Raw genomic sequence first — 15,960 nt, 5'->3', positions numbered from 1 at the left:
GTTGGTTTATGAACTTCCATGAATGTAAATCGATGTTATTTGCTGCTAGTATCAATAATTATGAACTTTTAGTTGCTGTATGTTATCTTTTTATTGATAATTGAATTGAATTGCTGGAGGTGAAAGTCATATAAAAAATGTTGTTATTTCTTTTGTAAGAATCAAGAAATCAACTTGCAAAGTAATTCACCGCTGAAAACTTGAACCTGCATGATAACCTGAACAGACCACGCCCAATTTCTCGGTTCACATATTTGGCATTAATGCATCATGCAATTTGCGGGCTAGGTTTAAGCCTATGATCAGCCTTAAAAGGATCATAATTTATTTTGTTTCTATTCTTTCTTTTCCCTTCATTTATTCGAATCCCAATTAATAGTATATATGACCTACGCCCCTACCTATACCCTGCTTATGCCAAGATTGAGTACAGTTTGCTGTTAATGATATTTCTTGGTTGAAGCTATTGAAACGCCAAAAGGAACGGCAAAATTAAGAAAAGTTTCTTCTGATTCTGATATAAGACTATCACAATCGCCATCTTCAGATTCTGATGCATTTAAAAAAGTACAAAAAGTACATGTGTAAGCATGTTTGTTCCTTCCATCTCTGACCACCACCACCACCACCATCATCATCTCTGGCCACCACCATGATCCTCCGGCGACGGCGACCATCTCTGACGAGACTTACACATGTGTAAGTACAACTTAGTACTTACACATGTGTAAGTTAACTTTCTGGCGAGAATCGAGTTCGTTTTCGGGTGGATACGGTACAGGCCGGAGGCCCTCATCCGTTCTAAGCTGACCGTCAAGGGACGCATATGGGAATAGTATGGATTTGATGGGCGGCGATCCAAGAAATGGTGGCGTTTTGCTACGGTACGGACGAAGCCCTTGATGCCGGCGCCGACGCCGTGGTTAGGGTGGTCGGAGATGATGGTGGCTGGTGGTGGTTGTCTCATGAAGGAAAAAACCTAGAAATTTTAAACCCTAAAATGCTAAAAAAGTTATACTTGCACATGTGTAAGTCTCGCTAGAGATGGTCGCCGTCGCCGAAGGATCATGGTGGTGGTCGGAGATGATCATGGTGGTGGTGGTGGTGGTCGGAGATGGAAGGAAGAAGGAAGAAAAAGAGGGAAAAACCTTGTACTTTTTGTATTTTTTCAAACTCTTGTACTAAAAATAACTTTCCTCTATATATAATAACAATAAACAATTTAAAAATATAAAACTAAAAACATAAAAAAGACAGCTTAAAGCCATACAAAATAATAATTTCAACACTATTATAATATGACAAATTTATACAAAACAATTATTGATCTTATATATAAATTACAACTATCAAAATATATTATTAACAAATAAAAAGTACAAGCTAAAATATTATAATTGTGTTCTATATTTAATATAATATCCTTATGGACAAACTACAATTCAACCTTCAAGCAAATTTAATATACCATCCAATGAAAAGAATTATTCTATGTTTTAGTTACAATTTAAGTGGTCTGATAACGAGTAAACTAAATTTGATAGTAAACTAAATTTGATATACTATCCTAGTAGTAAAATAAATATATCTTTAATCTAATAAAAATAACGAGAACACATTATGTTTGGAATGCATTGGCAATAATCCCTACATTATATAAATCTCATTTCAAAATTTGTTAGTTATTGCCTATGTGGCATGCTTAAAAATATAAGAAAGCCCAAAAATCATTACAATATTGCTCATTGGAAGGTTTACGGATTAGTTACTTTTATAAGAAGTTCAAATTTTTGAAAACATATTAGTTATGCTTTCATGAAGTTCAAATTTTCGAAAATTTGAATATGTAACCGTTCGTGTATTACTTGTGGCGGTTACTTCCTTGCATGTCTATGTCTATATAAAGTCACTTCCATTCAATTTAAAGGCATTTCAAAACGTAAACACATAACATATCAATTTGAGCATGGCTTCACTAAATCATGTTTCAATTAGAAATTTGCGTCCAAATAATAAGCCATGTACGATAACGGTTAAAATTTTACGGCTATGGAAGCAACCTCTATATGGAGATGTTAATAACATAGGTAGCATTGAGATGATTCTTATGGACGAACATCTAAGTATTCATTGTTTGTGAAGTTTTCTTTTTTGATTAGATTACTTTATATATTGTTTTCTATACTGTATATATATGAAGCATATCATATTGGTTAATATTTATTTTTAAAAATAGAAAAGACTGTTTTCTAATTTAATAAATTTAGTTACTTTGTTTTATGTGTTTTCATATTATTTCCAGATTAGTCAACTTAAATCTGTTTTTAAGTATGTAGTTTTGATCATGTAATCCGTTCGACTTATGCTTTTAATGGTTTATGTTTTTAAAATAGAGTAAACAGAGTAAACAGTGGCGGATGAAGTTCATATAATGCTTTTAATGGACCAAAGTAAGCAGAGTAAAAAGAGTAAGCAGTTTGATCATCTAATACTTTTAATGGACCAAAGAAGACTGTTTGTGAGAAATTCATTACTGGTCCATTTACGGACTATTCTTACTTTGATACTTAAATCATCACGATCTGGATGAAGTTCATTAAGTAATTTGAAAAAAGAATTCATGTAGAACGAATGTATGGATGAAAAATATTGTTTAGTCAAGAGTGGAATAAACAGTGGTATGAAGTTTATACTTAGCTATATGAATTGTTATGTATATATAAGAATCTATTTGGCATTCGGTTAAAACGGCGGCTATTTTTAAATTCAAATGGGAAGTTAAAAAACTGTAGGTATGTACAGTTAGTTTTTTAAAATATGCTAAATTTTAGGTCCATAAAAAGTGGGTACTAAATATATTATGAAGTTTTGGATGTATCAGACAACTACAAATTTATTTCTAAATTTGTAAAAGTTGATTCAAGTGATGAGGTATGTTCTTATGTTATAGCCGTTTATTTCGTAAACAATGTTGTAATCAGTAAATTTTAATTTATTGGGCTTTGATACGTAATAGATTTACAGCAAGAATTTGTGAGTAAATTTACTAGATGTAATGGGTATGTGTATTGGGCTGTAATATATAAAATTTATCCCACTTTTTATGGACCTAAAATTTAGCATATTAAAAAATTTTAATATGTAATGGGTATACGTAATAGATTTACAGTTATTTAATAACACATTAGCAACAAAAACTGTAAATACATGATCCCATTAGGTACCTAAAATCTAGCATATTCAAATACGTATAACTGTACATGTAAATACAGTTTCAAAAATGAACTTTTAAATTTTGAAAAATACCGCCCACTTCAAACAAAAACTGTAAATACATGATCCCATTACTAACTTAAAAACACTTTGTCTTCTTGAAAGCTTTTTTTGCAGTTCAAGTATTTTTACGTGGTGAATACCCATTACCTTTTTTTGCAGTTCAAGTATTTGTTTCAAACTTACGAATACAAATGAATGAAATGACATCCATTATGTTAGAAGATAAGTTTGATGGTCGATCATATGGATTTTCCTTTTCTGATTTTCAAGAGCTAACTGAGATGGATTATATGGACTCAAAGTTATGTGGTGAGTTATTTCTATATTTTGATTTTATATATGCAAGATATGATCATAAATTATATATTATTATAAACGTTACGTACAATCAGATGTAATTGGAAGAGTTGTAGATGTTGGAGATACTTTGTGTTTTAGATGGCATGAAAAAAAATTAAAGAGACTGAGTTTGGTGTTGCAAGACAAGAGGTTAGTATATGCAATTAAATTCATCGATATATACTTAATAATAATCAGTTAATCATTTAGATTTCATACTATTATGTATTCCCTAATATCTTTATATTTTAACTATTTCAGTGGAAAGAAGATTGAATGTATTTTACATAATCATTATGTGGATATATTTATGCGGGCTGTTCAATGTTATGAATTATCTATATTGGTTATGATATTACAATTCGTGAGAGCTCGAAATTGTGGAGGTAATGTATTTAGATTACAACTATTAGTTTTAATTATATTTAGATTATTTTTACTAAATTCGAAATGTATAATTTTATAAGTATAACTTAAATGTTTTTTATAGTTTTAATTACACGTGTAAATCTATTGTATGTAGGTAATATAATTATATCCGATGTTGCATATGGTACAAGATTGCTAATGGATGATAAAGTTGATGAAATTTGTTTATATATGAAGAGGTATTATACATGGGACCTAAAATTATATGAAAGTGTCCAAAAAAAAGGAGATAATTCTTATATCACGAATGAATTATGCATTAAAGCTCTTAATTTATAAATACATGTAGATATCAAGCAACTACAGAAGTAACTTCATGTGATATAATCAAAACAGAAATTCTGAATCTACATATTTACGCGTCACCAATGACTTTTGTCAAACATTGTCGATACATAACAGTGTCAGAATATGAGAATTTAAGTGAGGTATTTCTTATTTTTCAGTTATTAATTTCTTTTTTTTTAATACGTACGATATAAATATTGAGTAAGAAATTAACCATAAATTTACACTCATTCCTAATATTATCCCTACATTATATAAATCTCACTTCAAAATTTGTTAGTTATTGCCTATGTGGCATGCTTAAAAATGCAAGAAAGCCCAAAAATCATTACAATATTGCTCATTGGAAGGTTTACGGATTAGTTACTTTTATAAGAAGTTCAAATTTTCGAAAATTTGAATATGTAACCGTTCGTATATTGCTTGTGGCGGTTACTTCCTTGCATGTCTATGTCTATATAAGGCCACGTCCATTCAGTTTTAAGGCATTTTAAAACATAAACACATAACAGATCAATTTTAGCATGGCTTCACTAAACCATGTTTCAATTAGAAATTTGCGTCCTAATAATAAGCCATGTACGATAACTGTTAGAATTTGCGGCTATGGAAGCAACCTCTATATGGAGATGTTAATAACATAGGTAGTATTGAGATGATCCTGATGGACGAACATGTAAGTATTCATTGTTTGTGAATTTTTCATTTTTGATTAGATTACTTTTTAACATAACTTTCTTTTGAATTTATAACTAGCTTTTTAACATTCTAATGTATAAACATTTTCATTTTGACAGTTTGATAAAGTGGTTGTTGATGCAACAATCGGTTTTATTCCAACCGACCAGTTATGGTATTCAATGGAATGTTTGAACTGTTCTCAAGAAGTTAAGTTGACCGATCTCTACATGGATGCAGTCGACATTATTGATGCTTTAAGGGACAACAAAATGTGGATTTGCTGTTCATGTAACAAGGAAGGAGTTCTCATCAATCCTAGGTATATATTTATATTTCATATTAAAACTCTATAATCATTAAGTTGTGTGGTAAAATTGTATCTCTTTTTTTTTTTTTTTTGGTAGATTTAATGTGGAAGTTAGGATTGTAGATGTCACTGGTGCTATTGGAGTTAAAATGAATGATCAAAAAATTTCAAATCTTATACAAAGAACAGCCTATCAAATTTGTGATGAAAATTATGAGGTATATATGGTTTATTTTAGTGCTAAATAAGACTTTTTTATGCATTTTAAGTCATTAATTTTTTTTAAAATGGTCATTAGTTGTAATAGGAGTACATTTACTTCGCTACGTGCATGCTTGAACTGGTGTTAAAGAAATTATTTAAGGTTATAGCGCATCCACGTGAGTCTATATATCAAAGTGGGGGAAAATTCATAATACCTATCACATCCAGGTAACTAACATAATCCTTCTTATATGCGCCTACTATGGGCAATCCATTTTATAATTTCTCTCTGGCGTGCAATGTACGCGTTTTAAGCCCTCGTGTATCATTAGTAAATCCCAAGGTATATCTAGCATTCTTCTTCTTTAAATTAATCAACTCATAAGAATATTTTTATTATGTCCAACTCAGTTATATTTATTCATTAATACAATCTTAAAATAAAGTTAAAGAAAAATTATTTAGGGTTGTCCGTGCATCGTACGGGGTCTAAGCACTAGTAATTATAATAAACACTATAGAGCTGAAAAATACAATACAAATAAAAAATTCTAAATCTCCCAAATGTCAAAATTCAAGAATCGACTAATTTCAATATCTTTTGTAGTTTCTCTTTCTCATACTTGTCAGTTTGATACCCATATTATTGATGGACTGAAAATCTTTTTTTCCTGAGCTGGTAGAGGTGCAAATACCAGTTAATCGGTTCTGGTTATTTTTTTAGTAACCGATTCCAGTTATTTAAAAAAAAAAAAAGAAAACCATTACGGTTAACCGGTATCGGTTAATAACCGGTTTGGGTTTTTAAAAACTATAACCGGTGTAATCGGTTTCGGTTAATAATAACCGGTTAACCTAATAGGTTATTTTTTTAACTGCCCACTATCAATAATATATAAGCCAAAAGGGGTTTTCTTTTTCAATTAAAAACAAGTTGTTCCGTCCAGATCTACCCACAAACACCACTGATAACACCACTTCTCTTCATCATCATCTACCCCTCATGGCCGCCACATATATCGATGTATATATATATATATATATATGACTCGGCGGTTAGTGGAACACACATACACACACAGCCACACAGTACGTAATATTTTTGATGATCTTGAAGAAGTGATTCAGTGGAGGATCTTGAAGAGGTGATCAGTTGGTTCTTTCTCCGGTCTCCGATGCTTTTTTCTTTCTTTCCAGATGTATGTGACTTCATTTTTCTTTTTATATCTCGATGTATATATATATATATATATATCACCCAGTAAGTGGTGAGTGGTAAGTATAAAATAGAAAACAATCCCAATTATATATAATTAATCGATTAACCGGTTAAAACTAAAAATAAAACCGATTATCGGTTAACCGATTAAGAATCGGTTTTTGGTTTTGAAAGTGCAAATCGATTACTAATCGGCGGTTTTTCCTAACCTATAATCGGTTTGTACTGTATCGGTTACTAACCGGTTACGATTATAGGTTAACTTTCGAATCGGTTCGGTTAACTGGTTTTTTTGTACACCTCTATGAGCTGGGGTCGCATTTATTTTTGGGCTGGGTTTAATTTACATAACTACCCCTCACATTGGATCCATATCAACATCTTTCCAACATGTAGTATATAAAAATGATAAAGTATGTTTTTTTTTGTTTTATAGTAACATAGTATAATCATTCGCGTATTACGCTGAATAATATCTAGTACTAATGCTTATGGGATTTATTAACTATTAATATAAAATTTAATTTAATAATTTTAATTATAGATAATATATTAAAAGATATTATAAGTTTATAGATATCTTGAATTTATTAACTTATTTTATCTTTTTAATTATAGAAAATTTTAAAATCTATAAAACTTTTAATTTTGATTATTATTAATATCACTAAAAACACACATATTGTTTTAATGCAACGTCACAAATTGGTCAATTAATTAATTAATACTCGTATATATTGGTAGATTTTTTTTTATAAATAAAAATCACTTGCTAATGATAATTAGTCAAACTAGTGAGAGGCATTTCGGGTTATACCAAGGTTTTGAGTTCGATACTTATGGATGGCAAGTCATGGGGTTTTTTTCTCTGAATACTTGTAACGGCTCATGGTCAACTTCTCGTTGCCTAGAGTACGTGCAAGACTTTATCATTATACGGTGAAATTTTCCTTATATCACATACCGACGGAATTTTGGAAAGAAAAAAAAAAATTCACTTAAAAGGCAATGAAGCCTTGTTTTGTTTTGTTTTGTTTTGTTTTTTAGGCCTAATTTAACAGAAGCCAAGATAAAAAGAAAACATAAAGGTCAAAATAATTTGTCTTTTAAACATATAAAAAGCGTCAAGGAAATCCGACTTGATCAGAAAGAAAGAGAAAATGGGGAGTTCAACAAAAGATCAATTGCCGCCATATCCAAACGCAGCTCGAATTTCTGATTCTCAATGCTACGCTCAGTACACTGCTTCTCTTAAATGTAAATATCTCATTTTCTCTCTCCCCCCCTTTTTTTTCAATTAATATTTATAAATAACTAGAATTTCTTTTTCTTTTTTAATTAGGGTTTAGAATTCATTCATAGTAATTCAGTTTAATAAATTTTATTTTCCCTATAATATATCCATTATTAGGGTTTACTTTTATTTTCATTGGTGAATGATGAGTAGATGCCTTAATTTTAGTATGCTAAAATCTATGTTCTTTTATAATTTATATTTAGATTTTTCAAAAAAGGACCATTTAAGTCTTGTTATTTCAGAAAAAAATATAGAATTTAGTTATTCATAGTAGTTAGGATGAGAAATGAGGCAGCTTTTAAATTGTGATTTGATTAGCTTAGTGCTTGCCTCGGAATCTCGCATAGTTTCGTTATCTTTTCTATTAAGAGAGTAGTTCAATTTTTTGTTCCTGGTGGTTGTGGCGGATAAGAGGGCCGATGATGGTGGTTTAAGAGATTGATGTGTCTGATTTTTATATGGTTGGAGAAAAGAGCTGATGTTTTAGATATAGATTGGTCGGGAAAAGTGGCTACTACGTCGTAACGCTTTTTAGGTATATGAGAAATTCCTAAGAATAAAAAGGGTCAGGCTTTTCAAAATGAATGCAACTTTACCCTTTTGTGTTTATACTACTTTAAAACTTGTTATTCTTAGTTTGGAACTTATAATACGTGACGCAGTTTTAGGTGCAAGTGGCAACTTATATTGGTTCCGTTACTGAAAAAATATTGGATAGCTTATCAAGTCAATATTGATGAATTCACCGGATACATGCATCTAAAGATAGTTCAAAGTTTAATGCAAGTTGTTATGATAATAATATATACAGTATAGTTTCTGGTAAAGTTAGGTGCATTCCTTGAGAATTAACCAGGAAAATAGGCAACTTTTCACAACTTAGTTTGCTATTTGATGCAATGTTTAGGTTGTTTTGATCTGATTTGATTGTAGTCATAAATCCCTATGTTGTATTGCATATATATTGGTATTAGTAAATCTTGAATTCTCAGGTTTAGAGGAATTTAGCTCAGACAAAAGTAAATGCCAAGAACATTTTGATGTCTACAAGGAATGCAAGAAAAAGGAGGTTAGCTTTTAGATGTTACTCCATTGTTGTTCTTTTTAAGTCTCTTAAAGTAACATTTCTTACTATACGATTACTCGTGTTTTAAAACTTGTTTTTTTTTTCCTAGCATTTGAGTTAACTCTGCGATTTACTCATATTGAAGTTTTACTTTGAATTGTCAAATGATGATCGATTAATATACTGTATTGGTGTTACAGAGGGAAGCACGCTTAGAGCGCAATAAAAGTCGATCATTGTTCTCGTGAGAATTTTAACTCAAGGATTGCTAACACTTCATCCAAATATGACGCCGGGTCCAATTTCATCCTCTTCAAATTGAGTTTTTGTGAAATTTCAAACAAATGCTTATGTATTATTCTAATACCTGTTCAGACAAACTAGAAGAGTGTTTTTTTAATTTGTAAGACAAGTCTCAACTTTGAAAAGCTGTCATAATTGTATTTGGCTCAATAAACTTGGTTCTGCATCTTAATGCCAGTGTCAAGATGCAGCATATGAAGTCTGAATATGACTTTTAGTAGGAAATGCATACATGAAAAGGGTGTGAGGCTATTCCATATTCAGGTTCTACTGTTGGGCTCAAAGTAGGTAAGTTTCGATATGTTGGGGATAAGTTGAAACTAAACACTGATAGAACTGGTGCTAATATCACCTTCAATATCAACATGGCCAAGTGATGTCCTGCACATATACATTAGCCGGTTACAAATGGCATATATGCCTGAGGAACTTTGCAAGGATTTTTCGCTCCCTTGGTGAATCTCCCTGGCTTAAATTAGTGTACATTACTACATTAGGACCCTATAGTTCTGGTTTCTCGTGCCACATTGGTATTATGATCTGGAGAGTAATCCATTTTGGTATTAGTATGTCTTTGAACTTCTTCACATCTTTACTGATACAAAAACTTGTTTTTATCCATTAAGCTGGGTGAAAACACTTTTTTGGATAAACGGGATAATAGTGCACCTTGACTTTGTAAGGGTATAGATGAGGAGCGATGGCCTTTCTTTGTTTAGCCCACTAGTTCCTTTGTTTAGCCCAGTACGGGCCAGTAGATGATATAGTGTCTTGACCTATCAAAATTCAAGCCCTGCTCTTTGAGAGGTATAAAGGTTTTCCAAGATCAAAGTAGGTATAATGGCTCACTGCCTTCGCAAGCTCCAGATCTGTTATGCATAAAAAATGTATGTTCCCTAAAGAATACGTGAAAGGCTTTCGTACCACCATTACCACACTTGGATACTACGAGCGTGCAAAACTTGATATAGAACTGCATACTATTAAATCAATCTACAATCCCAGTGAAGTGGACTGTGATTGGCATACTTCATCATTGCTTTAATGAAAATACAATGTTTAGCTAAGGAATTGAGCTTGAATCACTGACTGAAAACTAGCCAAAAGTTCTAATTCTGTTCAAGGTCGAGTTTTAGGACTGAATACCTACACGTTAGTTCCTCCCATCTAATAACATTTTTCATTCTAGATTTGCCTGGCTTTGACTGCTGAACAGTCCTTTTGGGTATTCTCATCACAATATTATGTCATCACTCTTGAGCGTATAAGTTATTTATTAGTGCCTGAACATTTTCTGATGCTAAGAATGAGATTTATCGTATTTTGTTACAGCAAACACCTCACCTCCCATAAGTTATAAGATGTGATATTTAGTATTTACAAAAGTAATAATGGTCATATACATATGACTTCTTTTATATGCATGTGATTCAGTTCGTATCTTGTTTTTATTTCAATTGAAAGTTGGTTCAGATAAAGTTTTGGAGCATTTCTTTAAAGTAATTAATTTTGACCAGTTAAGCTTGTGTATAATTCAATACTAACATGTGTGCTGACTAGCTCCTATTACATATACTTTGGTTAGCAGTACGAGAAATTATAGTCACAATAAACAACAGACCTTAAAACGACGTTGTTTAAGTACATTATTTCAAAACACATTTTATATTTAGCAATCTATGCTGACTAGTCATTGCAACATAAGCTTTAATTACGGTAATCTATATTGAGAGATTTAATAGAAGTTTCAAAGAGAGGGTGAGATAACCATATTCAGTTCTCCATTGATGAAAATGAGGAAAAGCTTACCACTGCCACCATTAACAATTGCCATTGCTGTGGTATGCTGCTGGATATGAATTTTCTTGATCTCAGGGATGTTGCCCTGCAGAAGTTAAAAGGAAATGGGCCTTCGATACCTTGCTTCTCTAGGGGCACTAATGTCTAATGGTTCCAGGATCAGTGTGGAAGATCGGCATGAATGGTTAAAATCGGATGGGTTTGAGGTGAGTAAATGCGCTTTTTTTTTTTGGTTTTTTGAGTTATATCTCTCTTCGTAAGTATATATATATATAGATCTGTGTGTGTGTGTGGATTTTGTTTTGGACGAATAGCCATATATTGGACCCGTCTTGTAAACTCGAAAGTTTGTGAAACCAGTATATCCTAAAGTGACATTTCTGGGTTATACCATATCATCAGAAACCAGAATTGCAATTTCCGGTTTAAGCATATGTATCCACTAGCAAAATGACAGTGTGTGTGTATGCCATGTGCTAAACCTAGAAGTCATACTTCCTGTCTATAGAAAGACTGGTCTACTTTCATCCCTTTCAAATCCAGATTTTGGGAAAATTCGAACAGATGATTGTGTATGATCTTAATACTAATGTTCCAACGAACTAAAAATGTGGTTCTTTTATTTGTAAGTCTAGTTTCGAATCTATATATCTACTTAGGATACTGGCCATAATTGTACTTAGCTCAATGAACCTTCATTGTTGTATCTTAACTGTACATCTTTGTCAATACATTTTATATCTAAATTTCAAGATGGCATATGAAGTTGGAATGCATTCAGTTTATATGAAAAGCGAACATTTCTCTAGATAGTAAATACATACATGAAAAGGGTGTGACACTTTGTATGGTTTCTCAAATCGAAGGACTAATTAAGATCACAATTTTTTGACATGGAGATGTATTCCATATTTAGGTTCTATTGTCAGACCAAAAGTAGGCGAGTGTCGATACGTTGGGGATAAGGTGAAACTAAACCTTGATAGAATTAGTGCTAATATCACCTTCAATTCCGCCATAGCAAACTGTTGTCCTGCGCATATGCGTGGACCAATTCCAAATGGCATATACACCTGAGAAATTTTGCAAGCATTTTTTGTTCCCTCTGCAAATCTCTCTGGCTTGAACTCGTATACATCAGGACCCCATAGTTCAGGTTGATGGTGCATCATTGGTATTACAATCTGGACAGTAATCCCTTTCGGTATTAGAATGTTTTTCAACCTCATATCTTCTTGAGTTTCTCTTACATTAAAAGCTACCGGTGGATAAAGGCGTAATGCCTCTTGGATAACCATTGTCATCTGCCAAATTTGAACTAAATTGTTGAAGTGATATTGCTATCATAGATATCTCAGTATAAGTTTTTTATATATTGCAAGAGCTACTGAGTTGATTTATTATCAGAGTGGGTGAGTTGGAAAGGTTGGTAAATGGCTCAAAATGGTTTTGGGTAAAAATAGGTAAATTTGGGACAGGTCAAGATCGCCCATAACACTTTTGCCTGTAGACCTAAAGTGTACCACTTTCGAAATATAGAAGTAAATGGTGGATTTTGTTGCAAAGTTTACGCTGACATTGTTCTAGTAGCAATAATAGTTGATAAGTTAGTATGTTTACCTGAAAGCATTATTTTCTCATGACAGGATTAACATACCGTTTTCATGCTTTGAAGCGTAGTCATATCCAGTAGCTTGTCTTTGCAAATGTCAAAAACCTCTGCTCGACAACGTTCTTGCCACTCTGAATGTTTAGCTAGTAACATCAAGCACCATGATGCTGATGTTGCAGTAGTCTCATAGCCAGCAAAATATATACTTTTGCAGTTATCAACTATGAACTTGGAAGGATCAATATCAATCCACCTGTCGTTGCTCTCTCCATCTTCCTTGGCAGCTTCAATTATCGTTTGTAAAAGGTTTCTTTCACCTTTAAACTCGTTACTGGATTTTACTACTTCTACTATTCTAGAATTTATATCTTTCTCCAGCTTCCATATTTCTCTGTTGTTTTTGCTTGGCACATATCTGTTTATATCAGAAGTCAACTATAATTATCACTAGTGACATTTCTAATACCTATATTAGTATTTTGTTTGTTAATGCTACCCAATCATGTAATGCTATGTAGTACTTGGATTCTTGTCCTTCCGCAGGTAAAATCTTGTTTATAATATACTCCTTGTAGGCTTGTATAGATGACAAAATGGACATGTCTGGTGGGTTGGGTTGACCCTGCCCGTCAAAACTCAAAACAGATCATCTTGTAAAACTCTGGTTGCTTTGACCCAAAAACTTATTCTCCAATTTAGACTTCTAAGAATGATTTGGGAGGTTCTACGCGTATATTTGAGCTTTCCCGGGTAACGTGAACGAGGAAATCCCCGTCAGTTTACCCGTTTATGAACACTATGAGCAGTTTTTATTTGGTTCAGCCGTTAAACCCGTTAGAGATGAAACATTAGCATGAATTGACACATTATAAGTTTCACCTCTAATAAAATTGTGTTATCTGGAATTATACCTTAAAACAGGAACACCGATGCTTGCCTTAGACATGAAACCTTGAAGAGCCCTAAGTTTTGTGAAAATCATTTCCCCTTGGCTGTAGTTGCTTCCAAAACATGCTCTTGAAATTATATCTGCCGACAAACTTCTCAAATCATCATCAATTTTAATGTCTACACAACCTTCGCTGTTATCGATTTTACTTTTCCACAATTGTACCATGCTACCAGCAGTATTTAACATCAACGTCACCATGTCCTTCAAAAAGAAAATGATGCATTACATTTTGTTCGTGTTTTTGAACAACAGAACCATTATTACTGGTACAAAAATAGCATAGACGGAAATTGCTTTCTGGGTCAAATGGTTTGAAAAATAGACACATTATAACCGAAACAAAAGTTTACTTGCTTTCACCCGTTAACCAATCTGTTAGACCTGTCCCTTTTGACGCCAACATTAGACGACTAAAACCACTAACAGTTGGTTAAACGGGATAGAAATGTACCTTCACTTTGTCAGGGTATAGTTGAGGAGCGATGATCTTTCTTTGTTTGGCCCAGTACGCACCACTAGATGATAAAATTCCCTGACCTAGCAAAGGACCCCTGTCCTTTGAGAGGTATGAAGGTTTCCCGAGATCTAAGGAGGTATAAAGGCCCACTTCCTTCGCAAGTTCCGGATCAGTTATGCATAGGAAGTGTATGTTCCCTGAAGAATACATGAATGTGTTTCCTGCCACCATTACAACACTTTGTTACGAAGAGTATGCAAAACTCATTACAGAACTGTAAAACCGATAAACCATTCTAAAATGCTACTGAACCAACCTTACCAACATATACTTGGTTCTAACTTTAGCAGAAAAAAAAGGAGACTTTCAGATTGGTCCAGCTGGAACCAAACTTATCTGACTTATCGTTACTTTTATGGATCATTGTTGTTTAGCTAAGGATATAGGCTTGGCTTGGATCACTATTTCAAAACTAGCCAAAAGTTCTAATCTTTTTTGAAGTCAAGTTTCACAACCAAATAGTTATTGTACAGACCGGTTCCTGCCATATTTTTCCATCCTTGGTTCCAGACCGGCCTGGTTTTGACTACTCCTCTTGCCACAATATTATCACAGTATCCATATTAAGATTTGAGCTTAAACACAGACTGGAAAGAAACAAAAGGAATAGCCTAGATATTTTCTGATGCTAAGAATGAGATAAAAAGATTGTCAGAACACATTTTATGTTGTACCAAGTAAGTTTGGTTGTATATAGATGATCTCTTATAATTTTAATATATGCATGTTGTGCAGTTACTGAAATTTGAAAAAAGTAGTACTGTTATAAGTTTTGTAAATTGTAATGCTTGTAATATGGCTTTTGTTTTCTTCTATACTAACAAGATACTTTTCAATTGTCCTCACAGGGGAAACTCACTAATTTTTGGGCCAAGAAGGGCATTGAAAGCGGATGGATATTGCTCCTCACAAGTTTAACACTGATCGCGTGATAATTGTTCATATTTTTCTAACATGACACATACTTCGTTGAGAAGTTTAACACTGATTGTGTGACATGTGCTCATAGTTTACATTTTTTTTTCATATTATACATAAAAACAATGGACCATGTGTGCATAAAGTTTAATTACGGTAATCCACATATAAAGATGCCCAAATTTTTTTTAACCAGGGCCAATTTCAAACACCACTCAAAAGAAATTGAAGTGCAGCTTTAAAGAGTGAGGGAGAGTGAGATAACCATATTGGGTTCTCCATTGATGTAAATGAGGGAAAACTTTGGTAGTCCAATCATGAGAGATAACACCACCACCATCAACTGCCATTGCTTTGGCATGCTGCTGGATATGTATTTTCTTGATCTCAGGGATGTTGCCCTGCAGAAAAGAAGAAGGAAATGGGCCTTTGATACCTTGCTTCTCAAGCTTTGATCTTACTCTTTTGGCTTTAAATGCATACAAATCAAACAATGCCCACAACAATCCGCCAACAATTAGTGACACAATCACCTCAGTTAATATTACCATCTTCTGTTTTTGTGTATCTTTCTTACTAAATTCCTCTATCTATCTATATCTATAAAAAGTAATTGTTGTGATCTGTAATGCTAATAATTAGCCTTGGATCTAAATGATTGGTTTCTTCTTGTCATGGTATTTTGAAAGAATTTGTGTCGACATATTATTGACTTATTGAGTATACTTGTATGCATATTCTAATATATATTC

The 15,960-nt window shown here is 32.7% G+C and overlaps 2 protein-coding genes across 3 annotated transcripts; one reads left to right on the top strand and one right to left on the bottom strand.

The window, feature by feature from the left end:
* The first annotated feature begins 7,843 nt into the window (after nucleotides 1-7,843).
* LOC122582517 (cytochrome c oxidase-assembly factor COX23, mitochondrial) lies at nucleotides 7,844-9,581 on the top strand. Its single transcript, XM_043754922.1, has 3 exons — nucleotides 7,844-8,000; nucleotides 9,033-9,109; nucleotides 9,307-9,581. Exons 1-3 carry the CDS (start codon nucleotides 7,904-7,906, stop codon nucleotides 9,352-9,354), a joined length of 222 nt encoding a protein of 73 aa, XP_043610857.1. The 5' UTR covers nucleotides 7,844-7,903; the 3' UTR covers nucleotides 9,355-9,581.
* Nucleotides 9,582-11,968: 2,387 nt separating this feature from the next.
* Nucleotides 11,969-15,879, bottom strand: LOC122582700 (cytochrome P450 714C2-like). Of its 2 annotated transcripts, none has more exons than XM_043755126.1 (5): nucleotides 15,474-15,879; nucleotides 14,225-14,451; nucleotides 13,733-13,974; nucleotides 12,867-13,236; nucleotides 11,969-12,393 (listed from the first exon to the last, which is right to left on the bottom strand). In XM_043755126.1, exons 1-5 carry the CDS (start codon nucleotides 15,757-15,759, stop codon nucleotides 12,088-12,090), a joined length of 1,431 nt encoding a protein of 476 aa, XP_043611061.1. In that variant the 5' UTR covers nucleotides 15,760-15,879; the 3' UTR covers nucleotides 11,969-12,087. The 2 variants fall into 2 exon arrangements, with proteins under 2 accessions (XP_043611061.1, XP_043611060.1); XM_043755125.1 differs by having other exon boundaries at nucleotides 11,969-12,513; nucleotides 15,474-15,863.
* Between the last annotated feature and the right edge of the window lie 81 nt (nucleotides 15,880-15,960).

The sequence above is a fragment of the Erigeron canadensis genome, chromosome 9 (assembly GCF_010389155.1).
Source record: "Erigeron canadensis isolate Cc75 chromosome 9, C_canadensis_v1, whole genome shotgun sequence".
Lineage (NCBI taxonomy): Eukaryota > Viridiplantae > Streptophyta > Magnoliopsida > Asterales > Asteraceae > Erigeron > Erigeron canadensis.
The sequence above is the reverse complement of the archived record's forward strand: the minus strand, read 5'-3'. Positions and strand labels throughout refer to the sequence as shown.